Here is a 17,500-nt window from a genome sequence, read left to right as displayed (position 1 = left end):
TCATCAGGTCAGACCTGTTTCGCTGTGGAGAGATCTCATCAGGTCAGACCTGTTTCGCTGTGGAGAGATCTCATCAGGTCAGACCTGTTTCGCTGTGGAGAGATCTGATCAGGTCAGACCTGTTTCGCTGTGGAGAGATCTGATCAGGTCAGACCTGTTTCGCTGTAGAGAGATCTCATCAGGTCAGACCTGTTTCGCTGTGGAGAGATCTCATCAGGTCAGACCTGTTTCGCTGTGGAGAGATCTGATCAGGTCAGACCTGTTTCGCTGTAGAGAGATCTCATCAGGTCAGACCTGTTTCGCTGTGGAGAGATCTCATCAGGTCAGACCTGTTTCGCTGTGGAGAGATCTCATCAGGTCAGACCTGATGCTAGTTTCTGCATGCTGCCTGCTGAAGGCAGTGATTCTTCTTCGTTCGTGGGCTACAACTTCCACGTTCACTCGTTGTATGTACACGAGTGGGCTTTTACGTGTATGACCGTTTTTACCCCGCCATGTAGGCGGCCATGCTCCGTTTTCGGGGGGTGTGCATGCTGGGTATGTTCTTGTTTCCATAACCCAATGAGATTACAGGATCTTTAACGTGCGTATTTTGGTCTTCTCTCTGCGTATACACACGAAGGGCATTCAGGCACTAGCAGGTCTGCACATAATAATGTTGACCTGGGAGATCGTGGTAGTGATTTTAATCGTAACGATCTGTCAGTTTTTTGCTGGACGTGCAAAATGAAGGCACACACTCCTAACGTCAGCAAAAATAAACTCCAAATAACTGGGGGTGGGGATAACCAGTTTGTAATAAGACCTGACTTGCAAATAGATACATGTGCACCCAGTAGCTAAACTGATTTCATGGACTGAAAATTGTCTTGAAACCAGCACATTTCATTTTGCTGGTTTACAATGTGGATACTAACTAATCTAAGAGGGTCTACAAAAAAGTATATATATATATATATATATATATATATATATAGCTTACTGAAGAGACATCAAGACGTTTTTCTATTCTCAAGTGTGTGTGTGTGTGTGTGTGTGTGTGTGTGTGTGTGTGTGTGTGTGTGTGTGTGTGTGTGTGAGTGTGTGTGTGTGCTTGTGTGTGTGTGTGTGTGTGTGTGTGTGTGTGTGCGTGCGTGCGTGTGTGTGTGTGTGTGTGCTTTTAGCTTGTTTCTTTTGATATGGATATTATGTTCGAAGCAAACGTCCGTTTGATGGACAATGTTCGCATCGTCAGACCCACGGAACATTCACAATTATATTCTTTTTTCAAACTTCATTATGATGACAAGCCGATAAGAGAATTGGAAAAAAAAAGTGACCAATCAAACTAAACCAAAACCGAAACAAAATAACAAAACAAATCAACAACAACAACAAAAACAATAAAAATTTCGAACAAACAACAAAGAGCTGTAATCCTTAACAAAACCAAGTTTTTCATAAACAGACCAGCTTCTGTGTCACCAGACTTCATCGATATCAATCAATCAATCAATCAATCAACCAATCAGTCAAATACTTCAGGAGTGTATCGTCATCTTTGCGAGTGGTTTATGATTATGGAATTCTAAATTGGTTTCTCTCATGTGGTTTTAAGTGGGCTCCTTCCTATCTTTGTGTCTTCCCCCACCCTCCACCCACCCCATCTCTCTCTCTCTCTCTCTCTCTCTCTCTCTCTCTCTCTCTGTTTCTATGCTTTCTGAAGATATCTTTGCAAATGACTGACACCCAGTTGTTCAGACTCACTTGTTGATCCATATAATTTGAAAGAAATGAAACAGGAAAGAAAAAGAAGGGACCAAAAAAAAACCCAACTAATAGGAATGATAGAATTAAGAAGTTCGACCAAGAGGCTTCGACACAATCAACTGAAGAAGCGTTGGAATTAAATCAAGCCAGTGGATGGGCTCTTGTGCGATTTTCCGTTAATGACGATGGATGTAATGATAATGATCCTATAAATGGAGAAATTTTTCTACTCGATATTTTGCCTTCCATGTACAAAAAAAAGTATTGTGGTATTTGCTGGGAAAATGTACAACACTAATGGTGACATGCATCCATGACTCACCAAAAAAATAATCTTCGACAGACAAAAGAAACAGTTCTTTAAATGGCACAGTCTTTTAAATCACAGAGTCTCTAAAAAGGAACAATCTCCACAATCGACATCAAGCTTAAAAAAAAACAACAAAAAAAAAACGAATGGATGACATACATTTCCTCCAACTCAACAGGACAAAAGAAACAATTCTTTAAATGGCATAGTCTTTGAATCACAGAGTCTCTAAAATGAACAATCTCCATAATCGACATAAAGCTTCAAAAGAACGAATGGAAAACACACATTTCCTCCAATAACATGTTCCCAGAATTCACACAATCATTTCTATACATTGAGAACTTGTGTCTTCAAAATAAATTGCAAATACTTATTATTATTCTTTTGTCTTTTTTTTTCTTCTGAAGAGTCCAGTTACAACATTATAATTTTCACATCAACGTAAGATGTACAACAAACAACAGAAAAAAGTTCAACATGAGCTTAAGTATCATTTACGTTTTAAAGTGATACCCGAATGAAATAGAAATATTTGTAACTCGGAAAATAAAAGATGCAAAATGAACAGTCTAATGAATTATCACGGTGCAGTTTGGTAAAATATCTTACAGTCTGTAAGAGTAACTTCTAAAATTTCAAAAAAACAAAAACAAAAAAAAGCACCCTCATTTTCTATCTCTCCACTAAACCTAGAGTGGTGGTCTGGACGCTATTCATTCGGATGAAACCGGTGTGAAGCATGGACTTAACACATGCAAAAAGAATCCAGGGCAACAAAATGTTTTTCCCAGGCAAAATTTTGTGGAAAACCACTACGATAGGAAAACAAATACACTTGCATGACAAAAAAAAAGAACAAAAAATGGGTGGCGCTCTCACTGTAATGACGCGCCCTCACTGGGGAGAGCAGCCCGAACTTCACACAGAGAAATATGTTGTGATAAAAGAGTAATGCAATACAATACAATACAATACAACACGATACAATACAACAGAATACAAGTGCGTTCTGCATATCTCATGAAAGCATAGTCACAATAGCCTGCCGTCGGAAACACCAACCGGAGCATTTAAAAAGAAACACTTTGCATAAACGTCAGTTCTCTTGCATAATATTTAATCAAAACAAGTAGCATCACAATCATCCTTAACCCGACCCATCCCCCACCAAAAAGCACACACACGAGCAAAATGAAGGCTTTGTAGATAGAGAGAAGAACAAAAAAAAAAAAAAAAAAAAGAGTTGCACGATTTCTTCATATTTGTTTTTCTCCGAAATAATTATATATATGAGTGAAGTGTTGTTGTCTTTTGTTTTGTTTTTTTGTTGTTTTTCAGATTCCAGTGGCTGCAGAGTTTTCTTTCACTGTGAAATAGTCTTTATATATATATATATATATATATATATATATATATATATATATATAAAGAGAGGGAGAAATAGAACGAGCTAAAAGATTCACAGACAACACACATTAACCCCGTTACCTTAATTAATCTCACACAAACCAGACATGAAACCAAAACTTATATCGAACACATTCAACATGAAGATGTGTTTCCTCTCTACCGTACCTAGCAGTTTGTGCTCTTCAATAACAGGTGACATTAAAACCGAATACAAAAAATCAAAAGAGTTGGGGAAAAAAAGGAAGAAGAAGAAGAAGAAAGAAGGAATTTCAGCCTCTCAGAATTTCAACATGGTGCTGACGGCTGCACGTCAGCCTAAGATCCGAGGCATAACTTTCATGTTAACTGATTACTTAACAGCAATGAAAAACACAAATCAATCATTTGAACGAAAAACAAAATGCCATAGTTTATTGATCATGTACAGTTATGAAGAAAAATAATCGAAACAATGAAGAAAAAAAAAAAGAAAATCAACAGTTAAGCCCGAAGCCTGCCACATGAGGTTTGGATCAAAGCAGATTTAGAAAATGGGGGTCAGGTACACACACACACACACACACACACACACACACACACACACACACACACACACACACACACACACACACACACACACACATGATAAAAATGATAACATAATAATGATAATAATCATCATCATCATCATCATGAATACAATGATATTATGAATACATAATAATGATAATAATCATCATCATCATCATCATGAATACAATGATATCAATAATAATAATAATAATAATAATGATGATGATGATGATGATGATGATGATAACTCCCTCTCTCTATCTATGCATTGAGAACACAAAATAATAATAATAATAATAATAATAATAATTTTTTTTCTTAAACAAGACACACACACACCCTACCCGCCACCCCCACCCCCCACCCCACCCCCCATCCTCTCCTCTCTTTCCTCTTACACCTCATCGATCGCTTCCCCCTCCCACCCACTCACCCGTTCCTAACTCTCCTTGTTCTGACCAGAAAAAAGGCACGGTTCTTTTTAAACGAAGCAATTCAGTCAGCTGTGATTGTAGGGGGGAAAGAATTTTTTTTAAATAAAATAAAATAAAATAAAAACCACCCTTAGACATGTTTCCATAAAGTGGTTCTGTTTCTTGTCTTGCACTTTGGCCAGCCATTGATGCAATGCAACACAGAATCATGGAAATAAAATGCTTGATAAGTGGAGTGATGGCCTTGAGGTAACGCGTCCGTCCGCCTAGGAAGCGAGAGAATCTGAGCGCGCTGGTTCGAATCACGGCTCAGCCGCCGATATTTTCTCTCCCTCCACTAGACCTTGAGTGGTGGTCTGGACGCTAGTCATTCGGATGAGACGATAAACGTAAGTCCCATGTGCAGCATGCACTTAGCGCACGCAAAAGAACCCACGGCAACCAAAGGGGTTGTTCCTGGCAAAATTCTGTAGAAAAATCCAATTCGATAGGAAAAAAACAAACAAAAACAAAAACTGCGCACAGGAAAAAATACAAAAAAAATGGGTGGCGCTGTTGTGCAGTGACGCGCTCTCCCCTGGGAAGACCAACCCGAATTTCGAACAGAGAAATATGTTGTGATAAAAAGAAATGCAAATGCAAATACAAATACAAAACGGACAAGAAATCAATTAAGTAAGTGGATATACAAAAGAAGACATGAAAACAAGGTATAAAATAATGCACCTGCCTGCCCTCAGTAGACTAAGAGAAAACGAAGCCAAAGGGGTGAAAAAAACACCATTAAAATGACTCCGACGAATGATAGACATATACAAAAACATGGAAACAGCAAAACAAACCATCCTTTTGCAAAATAATAATAATGAGAAGAAGAAGAAGAAGACTAGTATTAATAAAACAACAGCAACAAAGAAGAAGAAGAAGAACAGTATTGATAAAACAACAGCAACAAAGAAGAAGAAGAAGAAGAATAGTGTTGATAAAACAACAACAATAACAACAGCAACAAAGAAAAAGAAGAAGAAGAATAGTATTGATAAAATAACAACAACAACAACAACAGCAACAACAAACATCATCATCATCATCATAACAACAACAACAGAAACAACAATAGCAATAATCAGAACAACCTGTTTAATTACCACCACCATACACACACACACTAGGTTTCTTGCAAGAATTCTTCTTCTTATCATCATTCATGAACAGTTGCTTACAGCCCAGTCGACCACAAAGGACAGATTACATCGCCAATACCGATCCCATAGGACCCGAAAAGAAAGAAAACCTGAAAATTTTAATATGAAATCGGGCACAAACACAGATATATTCAGCGTATACCAGTAGCATATACAGTCCTCCAAATACAGTGAAAAGCGCGAGCACAGTTTATATAATTATATATATATATATATATATATATATATATATATATATATATATATATATATATATATATATATATATATATATGGAGTGATGGCCTAGAAGTAACGCGTCCGCCTAGGAAGCGAGAGAATCTGAGCGCGCTGGTTCGAATCACGGCTCAGCTGCCGATATTTTCTCCCCCTCCACTAGACCTTGAGTGGTGGTCTGGACGCTAGTCATTCGGATGAGACGATAAACCGAGGTCCCGTGTGCAGCATGCTTTTAGCGCACGTAAAAGAACCCACGGCAACAAAAGCGTTGTTCCTGGCAAAATTCTGTAGAAAAATCCACTTCGATAGGAAAAACAAATAAAACTGCACGCAGGAAAAGATACCAAAAAAAAAAAAGGGGGGGTGGCGCTGTAGTGTAGCGACGCGCTCTCCCTGGGAAGAGCAGACCGAATTTCACACCGAGAAATCTGCTGTGATAAAAATACAAATAAAATACTTCACATAAAAAATACTCCATATATATATATATATATATATAAATATACACAAACAATAGAGGAAACAACACGTGCTCCAAGGCAACTGACGCTCTCCGGCATGTACTGTGTCCAAGTCACTTTAAAAAAAAAAAAAAAAAAAAAAAAAAAAAAGGCAAAACGGTACATTTCTCAACAGATATCAAGATTGGGCTAACATCCCCGCCATACCCTTCCCCCAGTTTTAATCACCAAATCACCCCCCACCACCCCGAACCACACACACACACACACAAATTCTTTTTTTTTTTTGGTCACTAGTGTTAAAGTGGTATGTTCAAGTACCGCCCATGATTTTCCCGGAAATCGCTAAAAAAAAAATTATGGCTTTTAAATTTAAGAGTTCCATTGGATCTCAAATTTGTCAAATTGCTTAAGATAAGGGACAGTCATGTCAGTATTCATTATGTACATGAGGCTTGTAAATATGGCTTCTTTCTAAAGGGATTTTTCTTTAATCTGAATCTAGGATTTCTATAAGACAATGTAGGATAATAATCTGAATCTAAGATTTTTTTTTAATATTTTTTTATATATAGATTTGGCTTCTTTAAAGAGATGCCTTTAGTTCTTAATCTGAGATTTCCCGAAGACAACAGCAGCATTCACACACACATTCTTTACTATATATGCATCTTTTTCTAAAGAGATACCTTTAGATTTTAATCTAACATTTTCTAAAGTATGCACGACTTCGTTATGTACCTGCTACTTTATTTCAAAGAGGTCCACTGGATGTTGTAACTGTTGAGATTTTCAAAAAGCAGAGTGCACAATTCATAGCTTTTGTGCACAAATGCCTACGTTCACTTTCGAAAGAGATGACTTTGGGTGGCATTCCCTAAATTAAGGCACAATGCAGTATGCACAACGTTTATCATATACCCGTGGCTAATTTCTACAGAGAGTACTTGTGAGATTTCCTTAAGACACATTGTAGTATACACGACTTTTTGTATGTACACATAGCTTTCTTTTAAAGAGAATTATTTGAATTCTAAACTAAGTAATTTCAATACGTCAGTGTGTAGCATACAAACCTTTTTTTTTATGTACATATGGCTAATTTCTGAAGAGATTCCTTTAGACATTACGCTCTGAGATTTCTGGAAGACAATAAGCAGTATCCACGTCACTGCACACACGTGGCTTCTTCCCAAAGAGATTCCCTTGGAACTTAAAACTTTTAAGATTTCCAAAGGAAGGGAAATTATGTGGAACCTACGCATTTTTATAATGTACACTTGGCTCCTTTCTACAGATCTCAAACTTTACATTTCTATGAACCAGAGTTTACTATGGAAAGCAAAGAATTCTTTTTTTTTTTTTTTTACCTCTACACATGGCTTCATAGTAAAGAGACTGTTTTGGGTCGTCAAAAGCTCTTAGGTCCCTAAGAGTACAAGCCACACAGGGCTTTTTGTGTGTACAGAAGGCTTTTTTTTTTCCAAAAGAGTTTCATTTGAATGTTAAGCACTGATATCTACTGAAGGCAGAACGCGATACACATAGTTCCTTTATGTACAAGAGATCCATTTTCGGACATTTTAAAAATTCCAGATAGCATATTTCCCGTCTCACCGGAACGTTATGACTTTTTCCTGGAGCAAGTATATTAAAAAAAAAAAAATTTTTAAATGGGGGAAAAAAAAGAAAGCTCCTACAGAGATCTCATGTAATTTTCGGCGTTTACTGCAGTCTGAAGTGTTCTCTGAGCACTCCGAAAATGTCTCCCATTGGCGAAAAGGAAGAGCCAATGAAATATCCGTCCTGTAGTCACGAGGCACGTATAAAGAATTTTTTTTTTTTTTTTTTTTTTTTCAAGAGGAGGCCGAAGGTTGGGGACGAGAGAGGCCTGCGTGTCTCAGTCTTGATGCGTGGGCACGATGCAAAAGATCTTCTGCAGCAGTCTGGTCAGTTGTTCTGGAACAAAGAACAAGGCCATGGTACAAGATAGAGAGATAGAGAGAGACAGATAGAGAGAGAGAGAGAGAGAGAGAGAGAGAGAGAGAGAGAGAGAGACACAGAGAGAAAGAGAGATAGAGAGGGAGAGAGAGAGATGAAAAGAGAGTGAGAGAGAGATACGGACAGAGACAAAGAGAGAGGGAGAGAGAAAGAGAAAGCGACAGAGAGCGAGAGAACGAGAGTAACACAGAGTGAGAGAGAGAGAGAGAGAGAGAGAGAGAGAGAGAGAGGGAGCTAGGGAGAGAGACAGAGCGAGAGAGAGAGAGAGGGGGGGGCCAGACGCACACACATGCACGGACACACATGCATACACAGACACACACGAACGCACACACTCGCATGTACACAAAAAGATAGATAGATAGATAGATAGATGGATGGATGGATGGACGTACACAAATACACACACACACACACACACACACACACACACACACACACACACACACACACACACCGCCCCTTTCTTTTCTTTGACTAATATCACAAATAACAACACATTCCTGTTACTGGACACCTCTGCCACCAACAACAACAACACACACACACACACACACACACACACACACACACACCAATACACACACACACACACACACACACACACACACACACACACACACACACACACACACACACACACACACCAACCCCCCACCCCCACTCCGCGCACACACACACACACACACACCAACCCCCCACCCCCACTCCGCGCACACACACACACCAACCCCCCACCCCGACCCCGCACACACACACACACACACACACACACACACACACACACACACACACACACACACACACACACACACACACTGCAGCCCCCCCTCTCCCCCACTCCCCACCCCTACCTCAACCCCTCCCCACCCCCTACCAGCACATACCCATGCCAGGCAAGCGGATGTTCATGTGGACGAAGGGCACGTACGCCACGATGCCCAGCGCCAGCAGAAGCAGGGTGAAGGATCCGCTGCCTCCAGGGTTCTGGATGATGGGGGCCAGCAGTAGGTACAGGCAGGCCAGCAGCATCAGGATCGGCACCACTATGGGAACCTGGCATCAGACAATGTTAGAAACCGGGTGAGCATCATCCCCTGCCATCAGCTAGTTCGTGAAGACAATGTTAGAAATTGAGTGAGCATTACTCTGCCATCAGCTAGTTCGTGAATACAATGTTAGAAATTGAGTGAGCATCCCTTTGCTATCAGACAGTTCGTGAAGACAATGTTAGAAACCAGGTGAGCATCCCTCTGCCATCAGCTAGTTCGTGAAGACAATGTTAGAAACTGAGTGAGCATCCCTCTGCCATCAGCTAGTTCGTGAAGACAATGTTAGAAACTGAGTGAGCATCCCTCTGCCACCAGACAGTTCGTGAAGACAATGTAAGAAACTGAGTGAGCATCCCTCTGCCATCAGACAGTTCGTGAAGGCAATGTTAGAAACTGAGTGAGCATCCCTCTGCCATCAGCTAGTTCGTGAAGACAATGTTAGAAACTGAGTGAGCATCCCTTTGCCATCAGACAGTTCGTGAAGACAATGTTAGAAACTGAGTGAGCATCCCTCTGCCATCAGACAGTTCGTGAAGACAATGTTAGAAACTGAGTGAGCATCCCTCTGCCATCAGACAGTTCGTGAAGACAATGTTAGAAACTGAGTGAGCATCCCTCTGCCATCAGACAGTTCGTGAAGACAATGTTAGAAACCAGGTGAGCATCGCCTGCCATCAGACAGTTCGTGAAGACAATGTTAGAAACTGAGTGAGCATCCCCTGCCATCAGACAGTTCGTGAAGACAATGTTAGAAACTGAGTGAGCATCCCTTTGCCATCAGACAGTTCGTGAAGTCAATGTTAGAAACCAGGTGAGCATTCCTCTGCCATCAGACAGTTCGTGAAGACAATGTTGTGAAACCGGTTGAGCATCGCCTGCCATCAGAAAGTTCGTGAAGACAATGTCAGAAACTGAGTGAGCATCCCCTGCCATTAGACAGTTCGTGAAGACAATGTTAGAAACTGAGTGAGCATCCCCTGCCATCATATAGTCCGTGAAAACATTGTTAGAAACCGAGTAGCATCCCTGCCATCAGCTAGTTCATGAAGACAATGTTACAAACTGAGTGAGCATCCCTCTGCCATGAGACAGTTCGTGAAGACAATGTTAGAAACCGAGTAGCATCCCCTACCATCAGACAGTTCGTGAAGACAATGTTAGAAACCGAGTGAGCATCCCCCTGCCATCAGACAGTTCGTGAAGACAATGTTATGAAACCGAGTAGCATCCCTCTGCCATCAGACAGTTCGTGAAGACAATGTTAGAAACTGAGTAAGCATCCCCTTGCCATCAGACAGTTCGTGAAGACAATGTTAGAAACTGAGTGAGCATCCCTTTGCCATCAGACAGTTCGTGAAGACAATGTTACAAACTGAGTGAGCATCCCTCTGCCATGAGACAGTTCGTGAAGACAATGTTAGAAACCGAGTAGCATCCCCTACCATCAGACAGTTCGTGAAGACAATGTTAGAAACCGAGTGAGCATTCCCTGCCATCAGACAGTTCGTGAAGACAATGTTAGAAACTGAGTGAGCATCCCCCTGCCATCAGACAGTTCGTGAAGACAATGTTATGAAACCGAGTAGCATCCCTCTGCCATCAGACAGTTCGTGAAGACAATGTTAGAAACTGAGTAGCATCCCCTACCATCAGACAGTTCGTGAAGACAATGTTAGAAACCGAGTGAGCATCCCCCTGCCATGAGACAGTTCGTGAAGACAATGTTATGAAACCGAGTAGCATCCCTCTGCCATCAGACAGTTCGTGAAGACAATGTTAGAAACTGAGTGAGCATCCCTTTGCCATCAGACAGTTCGTGAAGACAATGTTAGAAACTGAGTGAGCATCCCTCTGCCATCAGACAGTTCGTGAAGACAATGTTAGAAACTGAGTGAGCATCCGTCTGCCATCAGACAGTTCGTGAAGACAATGTTAGAAACCAGGTGAGCATCCCTCTGCCATCAGACAGTTCGTGAAGACAATGTTAGAAACCAGGTGAGCATCGCCTGCCATCAGACAGTTCGTGAAGACAATGTCAGAAACTGAGTGAGCATCCGTCTGCCATCAGACAGTTCGTGAAGACAATGTTAGAAACCAGGTGAGCATCCCTCTGCCATCAGACAGTTCGTGAAGACAATGTTGTGAAACCGGTTGAGCATCGCCTGCCATCAGACAGTTCGTGAAGACAATGTTAGAAACTGAGTGAGCATCCCCTGCCATTAGACAGTTCGTGAAGACAATGTTAGAAACTGAGTGAGCATCCCTTTGCCATCAGACAGTTCGTGAAGACAATGTTAGAAACCAGGTGAGCATCCCTCTGCCATCAGACAGTTCGTGAAGACAATGTTGTGAAACCGGTTGAGCATCGCCTGCCATCAGACAGTTCGTGAAGACAATGTCAGAAACTGAGTGAGCATCCCCTGCCATCAGACAGTTCGTGAAGACAATGTTAGAAACTGAGTGAGCATCCCCTGCCATCATATAGTCCGTGAAAACATTGTTAGAAACCGAGTAGCATCCCCTGCCATCAGCTAGTTCATGAAGACAATGTTACAAACTGAGTGAGCATCCCTCTGCCATGAGACAGTTCGTGAAGACAATGTTAGAAACCGAGTAGCATCCCCTACCATCAGACAGTTCGTGAAGACAATGTTAGAAACCGAGTGAGCATCCCTTTGCCATCAGACAGTTCGTGAAGACAATGTTAGAAACCGAGTGAGCATTCCCTGCCATCAGACAGTTCGTGAAGACAATGTTAGAAACTGAGTGAGCATCCCCCTGCCATCAGCTAGTTCGTGAAGACAATGTTAGAAACTGAGTGAGCATCCCTTTGCCATCAGACAGTTCGTGAAGACAATGTTAGAAACTGAGTGAGCATCTCCTGCCATCAGACAGTTCGTGAAGACAATGTTAGAAACTGAGTGAGCATTCCTCTGCCATCAGACAGTTCGTGAAGTCATTGTTAGAAACTGAGTGAGCATCATCTCCCATACGCTAGTAGAGAGTTAATAAAGACAGTGTTAGAAACTTACACAAGAACGTTACATGACAACAACAAAAAATCAAAAAAATTAGATATGATGCAACTATAAAGTTACTCTTATTACCCCATCTCTACCACCCCCACCCTTCCCCCCATCCTCTGCCCTACTCCCGTCCACCCCGTCTCCAACTTTCCCTCCCCCCTGTCCCTGTCTTATTCTCCCTCCCTCCCTGTCCTACTCTTCATTCCCCCAATATCCGACCTAACCACCTGCACACACACAGAGTTTGAAAATAAAGAAAAGAAGACAAACCACACATTTTCCCCCAAAGATCGGAGGAGTGGAGTTATTGGGTGTGATCCCCACAGAGATCGCCCAAAGCTGAGAAAATACTTGTCAAAAAGCGGTTCATTTTTTTTTGGGGGGGACACCCGATATATACATGCACTCACAAGACCTGACTAAGCGCAATGGGTTACGCTGCAGATGTGGTGTGGGTGTAGTGTAGCAATGAATGATGGGATTGTCCCAACGCGGGCAGTGACGCCTTCTTGAGAAACTGAAACTGAAACTCGAAACTGAAACTGGTGGAGAGAACTGACCTTGTAGGGTCTGTGGAGGTCGGGTTGCGTGTAGCGGAGGATGAGCAAAGCCAGGGTGGTCCACCCGTAGAACAGCCAGGAGGCGAAGATGAAGATGTCGATCAGGAGACCCAGGTCACTGGGGATGATGAGGCAGATGCCCAGGGACACCTGGAAGTGTGAGGTGTACAGTGCAGTGCAGTGCGATACTGTACAAAACGTGGAAGTACACTAAACTGCGGGACAGTACAGTGCATGAGAGTACACTACATGAAGGTACCCTACATGACAGTACAGAAGGTGACACTACACTACAGGACAGAAGAGTACATAATACTACATTTCAAGGACAGTACAGAACGTGACAGTACACTACAGGACAGAAGAGTACATAATACTACATTTCAAGGACAGTACAGAACGTGACACTACACTACAAGACAGTATAGTGCATGAGAGTACACTACATGACAGTACACTACATGACAGTACACTACATGGCAGTACAGAACGTGACAGTACACTGAAGGACAGTGCAGAACATGATACTACATTACAAGGACAGTATAGAACGTGACAGTACACTACAAGACAGTACACTACATGACAGTACACTACATGACAGTACAGTGCATGACACTTCACGACAGGAGAGTACAGAACATGACAATGCACTACACGACACTACGCTACACTACACTACACTACACTAAACGACACGACACTACACTACACTACACTACACTACACTACACTACACTACACTACACTACACTGAAACTGAATACACTACACTACACTAAACGACACGACACTACACTACACTACACTACACTACACTACACTACGCTACACGACACTACACGACACCACACTACACTACACTACACTACGCTACACGACACTACACGACACGACACTACACTACACTACACTACACTGAACTACATTACACTACACTACACTACACTACACTAAGTTTTAACATTCACAAAAAGGCGAGTGAGAAAAAATCGGAATACAGTGCCTTTCCTAAGGACACACCACCGCTATGAAAGGGTAACTTTTGAACCCTGACTGACGGGCGCAATAGCCGAATGGGTAAAGCACTGAGCTTTCAATCTGAGGGTCCCAGGTTCGAATCACAATGACGGCGCCTGGTGGGTAAAGGGTGGAGATTTTTACGATCTCCCAGGTCAACATATGTGCAGACCTGCCAGTGCCTGAACCCCCTTCGTGTGTATACGCAAGCAGAAGACCAAAATACGCACGTTAAAGATCCCGTAATCCATGTCAGCGTTCGGTGGGTTATGGAAACAAGAACATACCCAGCATGCACCCCCCCGCCCCCCACGCCCCCACCCCCTCGAAAGCGAAGTATGGCTGCCTACATGGAGGGTTAAAAACGGTCATATACGTAAAGCCCCATGCGTATATACGAGTGAACGTGGGAGTTGCAGCCCACGAACGCAGAAGAAGAAGAAGAAGAAGAACCCTGATCACTGGTGAACACTGAATCAGAAGTCCAAAACCTAACCCAATCTGCCATATATATAAATCCAATACTTATAACGATCATCATCATCACCATCATCATTACTATCATTATTCTGACAGAACCCCTGCAATACCTTCTGGTCCGAAGACGGAGGATATTTTAATATCAACTAATGAACAGGGAGCTAGATACGAATGCACGAATATCACAACAATTATTCATTCATAACCGGGTTACGATAAGTGCACAGAATGCACAAAGACTGTCGTGACAACATAGTTATACCCCAATTATTAAATTTTAATAAAGCTCGCTTAGAAAGCGTCGTGTCAGTGAAAATGCACACGTGGGGTACGATCGATTCAAATACACCTGTGCAACGATCACACTTCGATTAACAAGAACATGCTGGAAAAAACAAAAGCACCATCTGCTGTCTGGTCCGTCATTCGAGTATTACAATGCCCACAATACATGAAAATAATATGTTAGATCGCTATGAAGTGAATTATCTGCGTTCAAAAGACTTATGATTCATATGTGGCACACAGTCGATGACAGCATTACGGCTTATGATCCATGGAAACACACACGCGCACACGCGCGCGTGCACACACACACACACACACACACACACACACACACACACACACACACACACAGATATGCATAGACATAGACACAATTACACACACACACACACACACACACACACACACACACACACACACACACACACACACACACACACACAACACAACACAACACAATCCCTCAGAGTGAGAGACACACACACACACACACACACACACACACAACACAACACAACGTAACGCAACGCAACGCAACACAACACAACACAACACAGCACAACACACACACACACACACACACACACACACACACACACACACAACACAACACAACACACACACACACAACACAACACACTCCCTCACAGAGAGAGAGACACAGACACAAACACACACACACATACACACACACACACACACACACACACACACACATACACACACACACACACAACACAACACAACACAACACACACACACACACACACACACACACACATACAACACAACACAACACACACAACACAACACACACACACACACACACACACACACACACACACACACACAACACAACACAACACACTCCCTCACAGAGAGAGAGAGACACACACACACACACACACACACACACACACACACACACAACACAACACAACACACCACACCACACCACACCACACCACAAGAGAGAGAGAAGAGCCAGCCGAAGGAAGAAGAAGGCACTCTGCTCCATCAACCCAACCCACACAACTCACAGTGAACATGATGGCTGGCACTGGGGTCCTTCTGTCGACACTGATGAAGCCCAGGAACTGAGGGAAGTGGCCCTCCCTCCCTGCCGCGTAGGACAGTCTGAGACACACACACACACACACACACACACACACACACACACACGCACGCACGCGCATACGCACACACACATACACGCGCACGCGTACGCACACACACACATACACGCATGCACGCACATACACACACACGCACGCACGCGCATACGCACACACACACGCAAGCAAACACACACACACATACACACACATTTATACACAAGCGCGCGTACGTACACACACACACACACACACACACACACACACACACACACACACACACACACACACACACACACACACATACACACAGAGTCACACGTTTATGAATCAAAAAGTTGGTGATTAGAAAAATAATGAATATTAGTACAGCAGAGACAGAAAACTGTCCTTGCCGATTCAGTAGAACCCAACGCGCTTAGTCAGGCCTTGAGAAAAAAAAAAGAGAAAAAAAGATAAATACAAAAAATAAAATAAAAAAAACAGATAAATACATAAAAAAAGAACTACTACTACTAAAAATAATATGTATAAGGCGCAAAAACTTGATGAAGTCAACTATAAGCATACAAAATAAAATAAAATAAATTAAATTAATAAATATATATATAATTAACTAACTAAATAATAATAATATAATTTAAAAAAATAAAATAAAATAAATGAATAAATAATAATAATAATAATAAGATAAATAAATAAATAAATAAAATAAATAGATAAAAAAAGACAACAATGATGATAAATAAGCAAAGACACACATTCACACATGCACACACACATATGCATAACAGATATGCACCAAAGATGCAGTTTCACAGATATGAAAGCACAGTCAAATAACACATAAACAAGAGAATACTTCTAAAAAAACAACAACTGATAAGTACCCAATGACAACATGATTACATCAAGTGCCCTGCGAACTGCTGGGAGAGAGGACAGGGGAACTGATCAAGCTTCTTTCTTCTTCTTCTGCGTTCACTCGTATGTACACGAGTGGGCTTTTACGTGTATGACCGTTTTTACCCCGCCATGTAGGCAGCCATACTCCGTTTTCGGGGGTGTGCATGCTGGGTATGTTCGTGTTTCCATAACCCACCGAACGCTGACATGGATTACAGGATCTTTAACGTGCGTATTTGATCTTCTGCTTGCATATACACACGAAGGGGGTTCAGGCACTGGCAGGTCTACACATATGTTGACCTGGGAGATCGTAAAAATCTCCACCCTTTACCCACCAGGCGCCGTCACACTTAGCGATATCCAATCACGTAATGAGAAGAGAAACACTTAGCGATATCCAATCACGTAATGAGAAGAGAAACACTTAGCGATATCCAATCACGTAATGAGAAGAAACACTTAGCGATATCCAATCACGTAATGAGAAGAAACACTTAGCGATATCCAATCACGTAATGAGAAGAAACACTTAGCTATATCCAATCACGTAATGAGAAGAAACACTTAGCGATATCCAATCACAATAATAATGATGATAATAATAATAATAATAATAATGGTGTTTATATAGCGCTGAATCTTGTGCAGAGACAAATCAAAGCGCTTTCGCACCAGTCATTCATTCACACGCATGCATAACTCTAAA

The 17,500-nt window shown here is 41.8% G+C and overlaps 1 protein-coding gene and 1 long non-coding RNA gene across 2 annotated transcripts in view; both read right to left on the bottom strand.

Annotated features, from left to right (window-relative positions):
- Positions 1–970, bottom strand: part of LOC143300356 (uncharacterized) — a 1,661-nt gene extending 691 nt beyond the window's left edge. Inside the window, exon 1 of the long non-coding RNA XR_013057636.1 lies at positions 15–970. This is a non-coding gene — a long non-coding RNA (uncharacterized LOC143300356). The remainder of the gene's footprint in view (positions 1–14) is intronic.
- A 6,722-nt stretch (positions 971–7,692) lies between these two features.
- LOC143300400 (b(0,+)-type amino acid transporter 1-like) overlaps positions 7,693–17,500 on the bottom strand; it is a 72,467-nt gene continuing 62,659 nt past the window's right edge. Inside the window, exons 10-13 of the mRNA XM_076614035.1 lie at positions 15,811–15,907; positions 12,983–13,132; positions 9,232–9,400; positions 7,693–8,302 (exon numbers count right to left, since the gene is read on the bottom strand). Coding sequence (XP_076470150.1) covers positions 8,244–8,302; positions 9,232–9,400; positions 12,983–13,132; positions 15,811–15,907 — 475 coding nt within the window. The 3' untranslated portion in view covers positions 7,693–8,243. The remainder of the gene's footprint in view (positions 8,303–9,231; positions 9,401–12,982; positions 13,133–15,810; positions 15,908–17,500) is intronic.

The sequence above is a fragment of the Babylonia areolata genome, chromosome 26, assembly GCF_041734735.1.
Source record: "Babylonia areolata isolate BAREFJ2019XMU chromosome 26, ASM4173473v1, whole genome shotgun sequence".
NCBI lineage: Eukaryota > Metazoa > Mollusca > Gastropoda > Neogastropoda > Buccinidae > Babylonia > Babylonia areolata.
Note: the sequence above shows the minus strand (reverse complement) of the source record. Positions and strands in the feature narration are given on the sequence as shown.